The sequence below is a fragment of the Musa acuminata genome, chromosome BXJ2-7, assembly GCF_036884655.1.
Source record: "Musa acuminata AAA Group cultivar baxijiao chromosome BXJ2-7, Cavendish_Baxijiao_AAA, whole genome shotgun sequence".
NCBI lineage: Eukaryota > Viridiplantae > Streptophyta > Magnoliopsida > Zingiberales > Musaceae > Musa > Musa acuminata.
This window is the reverse complement of record NC_088344.1, coordinates 21,075,872-21,090,233: the sequence shown is the minus strand read 5'-3', so window position 1 is coordinate 21,090,233 and position 14,362 is coordinate 21,075,872. Positions and strand designations below refer to the sequence as shown.

At 38.4% G+C, this 14,362-nt stretch overlaps 1 protein-coding gene across 1 annotated transcript; it reads right to left on the bottom strand.

The window, feature by feature from the left end:
- Positions 1–12,470: 12,470 nt before the first annotated feature.
- On the bottom strand, positions 12,471–13,635 carry LOC135616362 (uncharacterized). The gene is made up of 2 exons (XM_065115549.1): positions 12,718–13,635; positions 12,471–12,581 (listed from the first exon to the last, which is right to left on the bottom strand). The coding sequence occupies exons 1-2, from the start codon at positions 13,633–13,635 to the stop codon at positions 12,471–12,473; spliced, it is 1,029 nt and encodes a 342-aa protein (XP_064971621.1).
- Positions 13,636–14,362: the final 727 nt, after the last annotated feature.

The following is a 14,362-nucleotide window of genomic DNA, read 5'->3' as shown; positions in this document are numbered from 1 at the left end:
CTCACCCGCCCCTCTTAATGCTGCTCCGATCCTAACAATTGGTATCAGAACCCGGTATTTTTCATTTCGGATTTACACCTGAGAGAAATGGCTCTTCATGGCTTTCAAGAGGGCTTATCGGTTTTTAGTCCACCGTTGTTTAACGGATTGGACTACACTTATTGGAAAACTCGAATAAGAGTTTTCTTGATTTCTATGAATTTGGATTTATGGAATATAGTTGAAAACAGTTTTCAACTTCCCTTTAAACCGATGAACGAATGGTCTGATTTGGAGAAGTATTTTTCTTTAAACGCAAAGGCTATGAATGTCTTATTTTGTGCTTTGGACAAAACTGAGTTCAATCGGATTTCAACGTGCGAAACGGCTTTTGATATTTGGCGAACACTTGAAATCACACACGAGGGAACTAGTAGAGTCAAAGACTCGAAAGTTAATATTTTATTGCATGATTTTGAGCTTTTTCGAATGCAACCAAGCGAGACTATAGGCGACATGTACACCCGTTTTACGGATGTCGTCAATAATCTAAGTATTCTTGGTAAATCTTTTTCAAATTTTGATCTCATGAGCAAGATCTTAAGATCCCTTCCAAAAAGGTGAGATCCTAAAATAACCGCAATACAAGAAACAAAAGATTTAAATATTTTTCCACTTGAAGAACTAATTGGTTCATTGATGACATATGAAATGGTTCACAATACACATGATGAACATGATGAACAAAATCACCTTCCAAAGAACAGGAAGGATTTGGAACTCTGGACAAATGAATACCACTTGAGTGATGACTCAAGTGATGAGGACAATGTTGAACTTGAACTTCGAACACTAAATATTGATAAGTTTATTAAACAAAAATCTAAAATAAATAATGAACTTGAACGGAGGAAGAGGCCAAAGAAGAGGAAGGCAACTAAGGATGAATCAAAAACTTCCAAAGGCGAAACGACGAATTGGGCTTTGACGGGCTTCGACTACTAGGTGAGTAATTCAACTCTCTTGAATTATTTTGAAATTACTTAAAGCCCTTCATGAGTGCTTAATTTAGATAGTAGAAATAGGAAATAAAAAAATTATTTTTCAAAAATCATATCATGTTTTTCTTTGCAGCATCTTTGAAAAATTAAAAAATTTGATCATGAAAAGTATATTGCAAAGGTTTCATGCATGTTATGTTTTGAAATGTTGAATGATGCAATATTAGGGATGATAATATGATATGTGATAATGCTTAGGATTAATCCATACATATGTATACGTCATGCATGAGTTTTTGAAGTAAATGTTGATTTGAACCTCTCATTTTAGATTAATATGCTTTTGGTCTAATCGTTTTTATGATAAATTAAGATGACATTCTCATGACATATTAAGATGACATAGTGCATGTACATCTATGTATGAATTTCTTGATAGTCTTTTGATGATAGAGTGATATCATGATGTGTTTGGTCTTAACGGCTTCATGACGAAACTTATGTTTCAATTTTAAATGATGATACTTGTTTTCACAAAAAGACTTGAATACCCTCACATGAAATCAATTGTATGAAATGGAAATAATTTTCTATCCTATTGAGATTAATAAATTTATTTTACCAATCTTGTGAATCTCATGAAAATAAACATGATGAATATTTTATAAATGAGTTGTCTTATAAGATTTTGGCTTTACGTCTTGAACTTTCATGCTTATATTGATTTGGCATATAAAGACTAAGGCATGCTTAGATGAAAAAGAATCACTTAAAAAATACTTTTCCCATCTGATCGAGATTAATGATTTCATGATATTTTGTGAATCTCGAAATTGATTTTGATGACTTGATTATGAGTTTCAAGTTACCGATTTGATTTGAATAAGTTTTATTTAAATCATAATCTTGATCTTGCAAAATTGGAATCACAAATAATATCTTTTGATATTCATGAATTGAATTTGATTGAAACATTACATGCTTAAATTAATCATTCTCCTATGTTTCAAAAATTCTTTAAAAGCCTTATGAGATGCTTGAAAATTATTTTGCTCAATCTTATTGATTTTGATGAATCCATTTGTATCATCTTTGTGAATCTCTTGGATTTTGATAATGATTTTGATGATTTAAATTTGAATATTTTTTTATCGAAATCACGATCTTGATCTCTTGAAATTTATAACATGAAATCCTTTATGAATCAAGATTGTTTTCTATTTAAAAGGAGATTTGTCGAAATGTTTCATAGTCTTTTAGTATTCATGATCTTGATAATTATGTTTTGAAACTTTATGTAAATCAAGAATGTTCATCATGATTCTCTCTTTGAATATTTAAAGAGGAGAATTTTCTAGATGAATCATGATTTTGATGATTGAATATTTGATGTGCATGAATTAAGATCTTGCTCTCCTACTATTCTTTTTGCTATTCACCAAAAGGAAGATTAATTCTAATAAACCATGATATGCTATATGAATTTTATTATATTCATGAAGTAATATCTCATCACTAATTTTTGTTTATATTCCTTCATGTGATGATATGAATGCATAAACACTTATGATATGATTTTTTATACAATTCCATGTATTCGTGAAATATTTATCTCATCACCCAATTAATTCCTCTTGATACTCCTAATATGATGAAGTGAAATTATGCATGAAATACAAATGGGGAGAAGCTTTGATCATGCATGGTAGGATATAATTTGACAAATTGATACCATCATGATATGAAACATTTATGATTTGCAATGATGTATGCAATACTTGTGCTTTCTAATTATGATGTGATGTATTACATATGATGTAAATCATGATTTAAAATACTATGAGTTGTTGCTAAAATGATGTATTATAAATATTGATTTAATGTTTTGTATCATGAATACTCTAAATGATGAATATTTGGTATCATGATCAAAATGTTGACAAATAGTTAAAAATTTTAGTATCATGTATGATATCCTCATAATGTTGATCGATTTATTCAATATCGTGCATGAATGAATATAAGGTTTTTAAAAATGTGCATATTCTAATTTGAAAATATGATAATGCACAAATAAGATTGATACTTACCTTTGTCATAATTGATGTAAAGGGTCTTCCCTTCTTTTTGACAATGACAAAGGGGGAGATAGCTAGCTTGCACAAGTCAAGAAGATGCAAAAACTTGATTGCTAGCTTGCCTATCTTAAGTAACAAAGATTGCTAACTTGCCTACTTCAAGAAGCAAAAGTTGTCTTCTTGAACATCACTATCTTGCCTATCTCAAGAAGCAAGACTTGCAACCCGCACATTACAATAGGAAGCAAGAATCGATAGCTTACACACTTCAACAAGAAAGCTATCTTGTATTTGCTTTCGAAATTTTTACTAGCTTGTATATTGCAAAACTTGCTTACTTTTTCAAACACTTTGCTAACTTGCACTTTGTAAAGGAAGCGAAAATAACACTTCTCAAAAGAAAAGAAAGAACTTACTATCTTGAACATCACAAAAATTTGCTACCTTGCATGATGTAAAATTTGCTAAGATCACTATCTCAAAAGAGTTGCTATCTCAAAAAAGGCAAATACGCTATCTTGCCTATCTCAAAATACAAAACATGCTAACTTATTATAGAAGCAAAATTGCTAGCTCAAACATTGCAAAAGAAGCAAAAATTTACTAGCTTGCAACTTGCATATCATGAAAATTGCTAGCTTGTAGTCTAAATTGAAGCAATTAGTTGTTATCTCAAGAAAAGCAAACATGCTAAACTTACACATCTTTAATTGCTAGATTGCATGATGATAAAATTTGATACTATGTTTTTCATGCAATGTATGGAACTTTTTATCTCTAAACACATAAGAGTAGGAACTTGTCCTTTTTGTTAATGACAAAGGGGGAGAAGTATAATGACATGACATGTTATGCATAAGTTTATGATGACATATTGCTTGGATTCTTGAATCCAAGAGTTTCTATCAATAGGCCATATTGATAGGGGGAGTTTGTTTAAACTCCGGGAGTTAAGGATAACTCCGTCATCAAGTGGTTGTCATCATAAAAAAGGGGGAGATTGTTGAATCTCGTATTTTGATGATGAAAGCACTTGATATGTGTTTATGATTTAATCTGTGTTTTGAGTGACGCAGGATGCTTCGATCAAGATGAGACAATTAAAGAAGGAGGAATTGACGTTGCGCCGGAGTAGATCACGTTAGGATATTAGACGGCAGAATGCTTCGGACGTCGGGCATCGGGCTAAGGAGAGCGAAATTGCGCTAAGGATATCGGGGTTATGGAGGTCAACCGCCGATTGGGCAACAAGCCGCAAGAGAGGACAATGCACCGAAGAATCGGACGAAGCGCCAACCAATGACGTGTCGAGCAACAGAATGTCAATTCGCGTTGTAATAATTGTCTAGATCGGAGTAGAGTTTTAGCTTGTGTGTGTAGGATTAACTACGATAACGATGAAGACATAAAGCAAAACAAAGTGTCGGAGTCAAGCACGAAGGATTCATTGCAAGTTCGAGAGTTCGACGGAAGTCCGAAGGTTCGTCGGGAATGCTGTCGGAACTAGCCGAGAATGAGTAGGGAGCTTGCCGAAGGGTTTTTCGGAAGCTCGCCGGAAGGTTCGTTGGAAGTTCGCGGAGCTCGCCGAGAAAGATCGGAGCTTGCCGAAGAAGCTCATTGGAACTCGTCAAGATCAAATCGTGAAGTATAGGAGCTTGCCGGGAGTCCGCAGAATGGTTTCCGAGAGTTTATCGGAAAACCATCGGAAGTTCGCCGGAAGCTCGCCGGAAGAAGTCTTGACTTACGGACTTTGTAATAGCTTAGAAAATATCTTTAAATTCATAGTTAGCACGTTACTTAGGGTTAGGATTAGGTGTTAATCCTATAAACCAAGTAGGGGCCAATTGGGCTCTAGTTCGGATTGGTTTGGGCCAATTTTGGAGCCCAATCAGTGAGCTGAAATAGTGTAGGCGGTGGCACCGCCAGATTTGGCGGTGGCACCGCCTAGCACCCGAGAAACAGGCGGTGGCACCACCTGGGCTGGGCGGTGGCACTGCCAGCATCGGGAACCAAAGAGAATTCAAATTTTGGAGCCCAAATTTGAATCCTCTTAAGGCCTATAAATACCCCTCAAATCTCAGCTGAGAATACAACCTTTTGAAAAGCAATAGTTTGAGTTAAGAGCCTTAAAATAGTCTTTGCAAGCCTTGTTTTTCATATTGCTTAATTGTTCACCTCCTCCCATCTTGTTGAAAAGAATTGTAAGAGTGTGAACCACTTGTAAAGGTTGTAAGAGGGGTATTAATCCTTCCCCTACAAGAAATTTGCTAGTGGAAGTTGGAAGCCTCTTCGAAGAAGGCTTCGCAAGTGGATGTAGGTCATTTTGACCGAACCACTTTAAAAACTACTGTGTTATCTGGTTTGCATCCTACTCTTGCCATTTACATACTGCAAACTTCTCTACTTAGTTACTACGCTTCCATACGTTTTTAAGTTATCAAGCTTCTAAAATCGGTTTCCATTGATATTGCTTTTCATCGTACGAAAGATTTATCAAAACCGAAGTTTTAATCCGCTGCACTAATTCACCTCCCCCTCTTAGTGCCGCTCCGATCTTAACAGTTGTACCGCTTGGTAGAGCTCGGAGACTGAGCCTCTAGGCGGTGCCACCACCTAACAAGGTCAGTTGCACCGCCCAGTCTCGCTCGGAGACTGAGCCCAAGCGGTGCCACCGCCTGCCTAGGGCGGTTGCACTGCCCAGCTTTCTTGGGAGACCCTCTCCTAAGCGGTGCCACCGCCTAGTAGGAATTCTGGTCCGAATGGGTTGATCCATTCGGCCCAATTTGGGTTTGTCAAGGGCCCAATTGCCCCAGATTAAGTTAATGGGATCATCTCCTATTCCTAACTTAATCTACATGCTAACTACGATAATTCTTAAGACATTGACTACAACTTGCTCCAGTGCGTCAATCGCTTCTTCCGGCAAACATCAGACGAACCTCCAACGATGCTCCGACGAACTTTCGGCAAACTCCTGGACTTGCGATGATCCACTTGGCGAGTTCCGACGAGCTTCTTTTGGCAAGCTCCTGGACTTCTCGGATTTGTTCCCGCAGAACCTCCGACGATCGTCCGGACTTCCGTCGAGCTCTCGAACTCCCAACGTGATCATAGTCTTTGACTCCGGCTCAACTCCTACTGCATGTCTTACTTTCATCGTAGTTAATTCGTAGTTAATTCTTCACACTTATCTCAACATATGGATTAGATAACAAATGATAATTGATTTCATCATCAAAATCCGAGATAAAAAATATTGATATTATTGTGAGATGATACTGTTGGTTGATGTTCTAACTTCATTGTCAATTACGTTTTGTTTTCAATTTAGGTTTAAGATTATTTATCTTTTATTCTAAAACTATATAATCTTAAATTATTTTCATATTTCAAAATATATTTTAATTAAACATTCGAGTTGACAAGTTGGCCCGCTGGCTTGATTAGTGATCCAATGACTCGAGACTCAATTAAATCGTTTTCTAATTCGATTCGTGGGTTAAGAGTTAAATTTAGAAATAAAAAACCATATATACAGTCAAATTAGGTGGTTCTTTAAATTTATTAGTCGATGCAATTATGTACATATGTGCATATATACAGTCAAACCATATACTTTTTTTTTTTGTGGATTGTATATGTGATGTGGAATATTTTTTATTGTTTGTTATTTAAACAAATTTTAATTAGTTTAAAGAATTTCTACTTTTATTTTACGAGGAAGAAAAGAAAAGAATTGAAGTAAAAAAGAAAAAAAGATCATGTGGTTTCAAGCAAGGAAAACTATTTGAGTACTCAAGAAAATAAGATTTTTTTTTTTTGACAAGATCAATATCTTTTCCGGTGAATAAAAATACTTCTATGTGCCTGTGTGTGTGTTTTAGTAAAAAAATAAAAAGGAATAAGGGAAGTGCGGTTTGTTACCTGCTATAGCCGGTTAAAATAGTTCTGTGTTTATATATCTTGCAGTAAAAGAATTCAAAGAAATATGGAAAGTGACGTTGGTTACCTGGTATAGCCAGTCAAAATGGTGTTCCGCTCACGGTGACCGCGGTTGCTGAAGCGCACATAGGGCACACGCGCGCGGCCCCCTTTGGTTTCGGCTGCCTTCCTCCCGCCTCTTCCCACGAATCAGAAACCGCGATCGAAGGTGGCCTTCTTCCACAGAGAAGAAAGGACGAAAAGAAATCCCCCGCGGCTTCTCCAGGTTTCACTTCCTCATCTCTTCGATCTCGTTTCGTTCTCAATCTGGTACTCGAATCGTCCATTGCTCCGCCATATGTTTGCCAGATCTAGTGGGCGTCATGAGCAGTTTATTGTGTTGACCGTGTTGTTCTTGGTCATGGATTTCGAATGTGGTTGCTATATCCTTTCGCGCAGTCCTCGATTCATGTCGCCCTCCCTCCTACAAAACCTGTGATCCGACTAGTATTCGATCATCTTCGTTTTTTCTACTCCGATCTAAATGTACGATTCTCCTAGTTTTCTTTTGCCCTTTCGGTTTCGTATTCAGCCTTATGATGGCGGTCGTAGTAGAAGACGTACGCATGGGGGGACACAGTTCAATTTAGTAAGCAAAAGACATTATGGAATTGGGTGATGCTCAAGTAGTCGGCTAATCTGAAAAGTTCTACCTTTCCATGAAAACCCTTTTAATGAGTTCTTAAGCGTTAATTTTAGTAATGCGTTATCTTATGGTGAGCACCTTCTTGGGGCTTCCTGTACATATCTCGACAATAAGATTCGAAACTGATGATCGGTTTTTAGAAATTTAATAATACTGTCATTTTATTCTCAACAGAGCAAGATATCAACCATGTTAATCATACTCAATGCTCTAAGTGCAGCAAAAATGGAGTGAAATTTCAATCTTGTGTCTTATACAGGGGAGCCAATAAAGTAAACGTGTGTCTCAGTCAATGTCTAGAAGTAGAAAGGAATAAACTTTACAATCATTCCTGATCGAGAATTACCACTTTCTTTTGGCTTGTTTCACATGTAAGAGATTCAGCTTATCTCTTTAATTTTTTGTTTTCATTTTACTGCTTGATCCTTCTCTTTCTTTATTGCTATGTTATGCATTTTTTTTAGATTTCTGATGTCTGCCTCTCACTGTTCCATGATAATTTTTAGAATCCCTTTGGCGAAGAAGTCACAATGGCTGCCAGAAGATGCATCAACCAGCTTTTGAGGAAGAGCTTTCGGTCACAATCATCAGTAATTATCACTTTTTGTATCTGTTGTTGTCTCTCTTGTAATATTTTAGTTAACAATGCAGTATTTTTATAGATCAGTAGGTTGTTATGATCTATAAAAATTTAGTGTTTGATAACAAATAACTATTTGATTTGGTCACAGTTAAACCAGCTATTGTTTTTGAGTATCTTGGACTGGAAACTTGTAGACATGTATGTACAAGTTTTGAATGTGAAAATAAGTTTTATTTGACCAACAAGATCATTATAAAATCATTGTATTGTACTTGAGGTTTTTGAAATGTTGTTGGATAAGGCAAGCTAGTTATATTAATCATAATACTGATCTTGATAAATCTCTTTCTTGATTTTCTACTTAAAGGTGACACAAGCATGAATTCTATTTTTTATTTTCTTAATTGATATTATCTTATTCTGTGCAACAATTTGACCTGTTATAAGTATCATTATTTACTTATCCCCGAACCTTCAACTTACACTTATCTTTCTACTGGACCTAGAACATTTTCTTGCAATTCTTATGCTGACTTTCGTACTCAACTTCGATTTCTGAATGTGACCAAACAGCTCTTCTCGCAAACATCTCAATAGAATCTCTTTCTTGTCTTGCTTAGCGCCCGACCTATCCTTTCAGTGGAAGAAAAGAATGTCATTGCTATCAGCGACAAGAACAGGAATTAAAGATTCCCCCTTGCTTTAAGATTTGTGAATTGCTACTTGGTGACGAGATACAATATTGCTTGCTTGTATTGTAGGTAGCAGTAGGGCGAGTTTGAAGTGTAAACCATTACTTCATTTATTTATGAACTAGCGCACAACTCCGCTTGCTCTTTAACTTCTCCGTTTTCACAGAGAAAGATAGATTTGATTCAGATTACCCGCCTTTGACCTTATATACTAAACCTCAACGAGCGAACTCAACTTTACTTAAGGAGCATGAAGTTTCTCACATAAGTGTGGCCTGGCAATACTTAAATAAGTGTTGGCACAACTAAAGCGGATACTTAAATAAGTGTTAGCGCAACTAAAGCACCCGAACGACACTTGATTTCTGACTCCTCCCCGTATTTTCGAACTAGTATCGAAGATTGTAGCTGACTTACTTTCGCCTTAACCGCGTGGTGGGCTGACTATTCTGTCTCGGCTTCTAGCTTAAGTCTATTGTACAGTACAGAGCGCAGGGAAATCATCTCATTAGTGCACATCATCTTCTAACGGAGCTGCAACCAAACAACGGGCCAAGCAACTACAGTAAAACAAATAATGGAATATCTAGCTGACTCAGATTACCCAACAATGAATTCTATACCCGGGCTGGGCTCACTAACGCTTACTTCTGATGATCAATAGGAATAGGAATAGGTAATCCGCTTCCACAGCATCCATCTTCTTATGTCATAAGCTTCTTCTACAGCTTCTTGTCCTCCGAATTCGAATCCTTCTTTTCTTGTTCTTTTGCCGAACTCTACTTCCAGTGAAGAATTGCGGATGACCTTACTTTCGCCTTACCCGACACCGAGTTTAGATTCGAGAGATAAAAGATGAGGCTTCTTACAACATAGGATTAGGAACAGGGCGAACTGAAAGAGACTCGTATCCAGTACTTAGCGCTTCAGAAGAAGCTCTATCGTATGAAGTACACCTCGCTTCAGAAGGAAGAAGCACGCCATCATAATCAAGCTCCACTGGGCGGGGAGATCCACGAGACTGCAACGACGCTACAACACTCTTACGCATCTACTTAATTGGATAGTTAATAAGCTACTGCTAAAAGCTAGTTTGCGAGTGAACGCCCACTTCTTCCTTCCATCTATGATTACACGGCTTTGCCTACTTCTTCCATCTATGTTTACACAGCTTTCCCTACTTCTTCTTTCTATGAATTACACAGGTTTTCCTATTCTATTAAGATAGGGGAGCTCACTTTCTACTTCACTTTACTTGCTCATAACTTACTACTGGATTCTTCACTGGATTCTTCCACAAGAACTATACTATACATTTGAAGATCCGCTTACAGCAACAGAACTCGTAGACAACACTCACTGTAAAATCCTCCCTCAATTGAAGGTATCTCGAAAACAGGACTTCCTCGTTACCAGCCTTAGTAAGACCTTTGACGCAAGCTTTCAAGGTTAAGGGAGTAAGAAGATTTAAAACTATGCAGTTTTAGCATATGTCTAAACTTTCGGCTAGATTCAAATAGTCAAGATGAGAGGTGTGAGAATCTGTATACCACTTTTGAATAGCTTCTTCCCAAAGTTTAGACATATGCTAAAACTGTATAGTTTTAAATCTTCTTACTCCCTTAACCTTGAAAGCTTGCGTCAAAGGTCTTACTACGGCACCCCTGGCCTTGTTGCCTTCCTCGGGCTCCTCATAGGTTTTGGACCGCAAGAGATGTTATTATCCAGCAATTTTAGCAAGAATATCAAAACGGTAGGAAACTGTTTTTAAAATGGCATACAAAGGACTCTTTCTAGCAATTTAACAGAATGCTCAAGGCTCTGATACCATTATATTAACAGAAAGCGTGCTTCCAAACATAATTTCAGAGATAGGTAATAAGAACTAGAAAGAAACTTACAGACTCTGATCTTGCATTTGGGACTCAAAGTAGAACTTTGGATGTCTTCCGCTTGTTCTGCAATGAGCTGGTCTAAGGCTTATATAGAGAAACAGAAAGAGGATCGGGTGGTCATTGGCCCCCATCGATATCCTTTTCCTAGTTTTCTATTTTGCCTCTACTTAAAACTAGGGGTGCAAAACTGCAGGCGCCGGTGGTTTTTATTAAAACCAGGGGCGCAAAAAGGTGCCGACACTAGGTTCCAATCTATGCACGGCTCCCCGAGGCTCAGTGCAAAGAGAGGTACTCGCCTTTTCTCAAAGGCAGAAACTATTTATCCTTTGGGCGGAATCTTCGGTGAGTGCTAGCGCCCTTTCCAGCTGTTGTTGTTGTTGGAGGATAGTTGGCAACCAGTCTCTGTACCAATTATCCCTTCCCCCACTCCTCCTTTGGTACTCTCTTGCTTTTGCTGAGTGAATGTCGTGGAGGCAGCGTAGTGCTTTACAGGCTTGTCAGGCGGCCTCCTTTTGAATGGCTCTGAGCTCTCCTTCGGTGGCCGGGATCTGGCTGAGAGGGGTTCCTCTCTGCATCCCTAATCTGAGCTCATCCAGTTTCTGTTGGTACTGTTGGACAGGGTCTTCAATAGTCGGTTGAGACATGCCGTTGCCTTCGGGTTCGGGTTTATTTGAACTTCCTGAGTGGCTTCCAGTAGTAAAAACACTTGCTCGTTTGGCCATCCTGAAACTAAAATATTTATTAGTCTGGATAAAGAATCGGCGAGGATATTACTTGCTTCTTCGATGTGCTCGAATTTTATCTCTACGCCGCTCCCTGTTATATAGTCTACGAAAGCCATCCACCGTACCCTGGAAGGTTTGTTCTGGGCAGACTTGTTGAAGAAGCTGATAATTGCTTGACAGTCTGTCCTGATAATGATCTCCCTTTTATCCAGAAAATATATTTTTAAGGATTCTAGGGTCTTCATGACCGCATGCATCTCTGCATCAATAGTGGACTTGATGGGACTGAATTTTCCGCTGGCATATGCACAGACCTTCTCAGTGTTTCGGGGGTCATTTTCATGTTTTTTCCATTTGCATACCCTGCCCCATCCTTCCATACATCCGTCAGTTTCGAGGATGATAAAACTTCCTTCAGGAGGTACCTCCAGATCTGGGAGGTTTTTAACAAGATTTTTGATGTTTCTGATGAGCTTCCAATCTTGCTCATTAAGCCTCCTTTCTCCAGTTGGGCTGGTCTTAGCGTAGAGTGGGCCAAGCAGTCTGCCCAAGTTAGGTATATAGTTTCGGGCGTAGTTGAGTATCCCTAACCAGGACCTGAGCCCCTCTTTGGTAGTGAGATCTTCCTCTTGATACTCAGTGATTTTCTTAATGAAATGAGGTTTTAGTTTGATTTTTGAATTCCCTAATATTGCTCCGAGGAATTCTATTTCCTTGACTGCTATCTTCATCTTTGATGGGCTTAATACCAGGCCATTTTCCTGGCAGATTTTTAGCATTTGGGCCAAGTGTCGGGCATGGTCGCTTTCATTTTCAGAGAAGACCAGGATATCATCAATGTATACTGCTATATATTCTTCTGTGCCTTTGAAGCATTCATCCATCTTTCTCTAGAATATTGCTGGTGCATTCTTTAGCCCAAATGGCATAGCAAGCCATTCATATAGTCCATCAGGAACCCAAAAGGCAGTCCATTCAATTGAATCCGGGTGCATAGCAACCTGATGGAAACCAGACTTTAGGTCAAATTTCGAATATACTTTGCTATTGCTGACCTTTTTTTAGGATGGTGTTGATTCCGGGAAGGCTATATTGGTCTTTTTCCGTAATGTCATTTAGCCTTTTGTAATTGAAAACCATCCTTTCTTTGCCCTTTTTCTCCATTCCAGTAGTTAGATCAATAGTTGTCCCTGAGTTGACAATTATGGCCGTCGTCCGGTGCCTGCTCTTGTTGGGCCTTATTACTCCTATTTCCAGTAGGGCCCTTATGTGCTTTGAAAATGCTTCCTTGGCCTGCGGTGTAAGGTGTTTCAGGGGCTTGTCTTCTACTATAAAATCAGGGTTTTTGATCTCTAGTTTGCACTGAATTTTGTTCTTTCCCCAGTACTTAAGGGGGTCCTCTCCGATGTATCCTTGGGCTTTTAGTTGATTTAGTAAGCCTCCAAATTTTGCCCTGATAGTACTATCGCTCTGTTGGGCTTCTGCTGAGAAGTACACTGCTTCTTGGATCTGGATGTAGTCATCTTCTTCGAGATCCAATTCCTCTATGGCTGCTGCGGCTGGGATGTAGGGTAGTGTGCTAACCGTAGTAAGGTTCTTATAAAAAGTGACTATGTTACCTTCTATCCTTACTCCTCCTTGCATTGCCCTTATGAAATTGCATCCGATTATCATCTGGATGTCATCCCCAAGCCTCATTGTAAACGCATAAGTGTATGGGATTCTGAAGGTGTTATCCCCAATAGTCATTTTGCCTCCTTTCAGTTTTTTATTTGCTGTAGTTTTGGAGGTAATCCCGCTGAAATGTACTATGTAGGGGTTTTCTTCCATCGCGGCATCTGGTACAGCTTTTTCGTCTATGCAACAGGTAGTGGCACCTGTATCTAGTATGACATTAACTTCAAAAGGGGGAATATTCAGGATTTCAATTTGTACCTTTAAGTTAAAGAGCATATTCTTGGATCTTTTTGATCCACTTGTTTCCTTTGTTTCCATGGATAGGATTTTCTGAGTTTCTTCTTCCAGTAGGACGAAGGCTTCCTCGCTTTCTTCCATTTTCCCTTTTTCTAACCTTTGTATTTCCTTTAAGAGATCAGCCTTTTATAGTCTCAGTCTGTCTACTTCCATTACTTCCCTTTCCAGTTTGTCATATTTTTCCTTAAGCTCTAGTACCTCGTTTTTTAGACGGAGGTTTTCTTGGGCTATGGCTATGGACTGGACGTGCATTTCTTCAAGCTCTCTGGTCTTTTGTTGCTCGGATTCTACAGCTATCTTGAGCCTACTTATCTCTGCTTCACAGTGATTAATGAAATCTTGTTGTTGCTGAAGCAAGTTTTTGGGCTCATACCTTGTGAGTTCTTCCATCATGACGGGGGTTCTTTTGTCAAAATAATACATACTACACATCCCGCATGAAGTGATCTTGCACAAGGGACAATGCCTCCTGTGCCTCTTCTGTGATGCTCTTTTGCAGCATTTACACCTTTCAAGACTGGGTGGTAGCTCGGTGTTGATTTCCCATATGTGTCTGCATTCGGCTTGTGCTTGGGAAACTTGTATCCTTGCCCGGTACCCTAACTCGGGTCTTATCCACCAAGTTCTACTATCTTCTATTAATGCAAAAATTTTTTGAGTGAAGGAGTGAATACCATGCTGTAGGTCTTCTATGTCGTCTCCTTCGGAAATTGAATAGATTGCGTCGCTCTAGTTTTCCCCTTCTTGTACTGATAGTATCTCGTAGTCATCTGGGATGTCCAATTGTTCGAACATAGCGACTCACTTG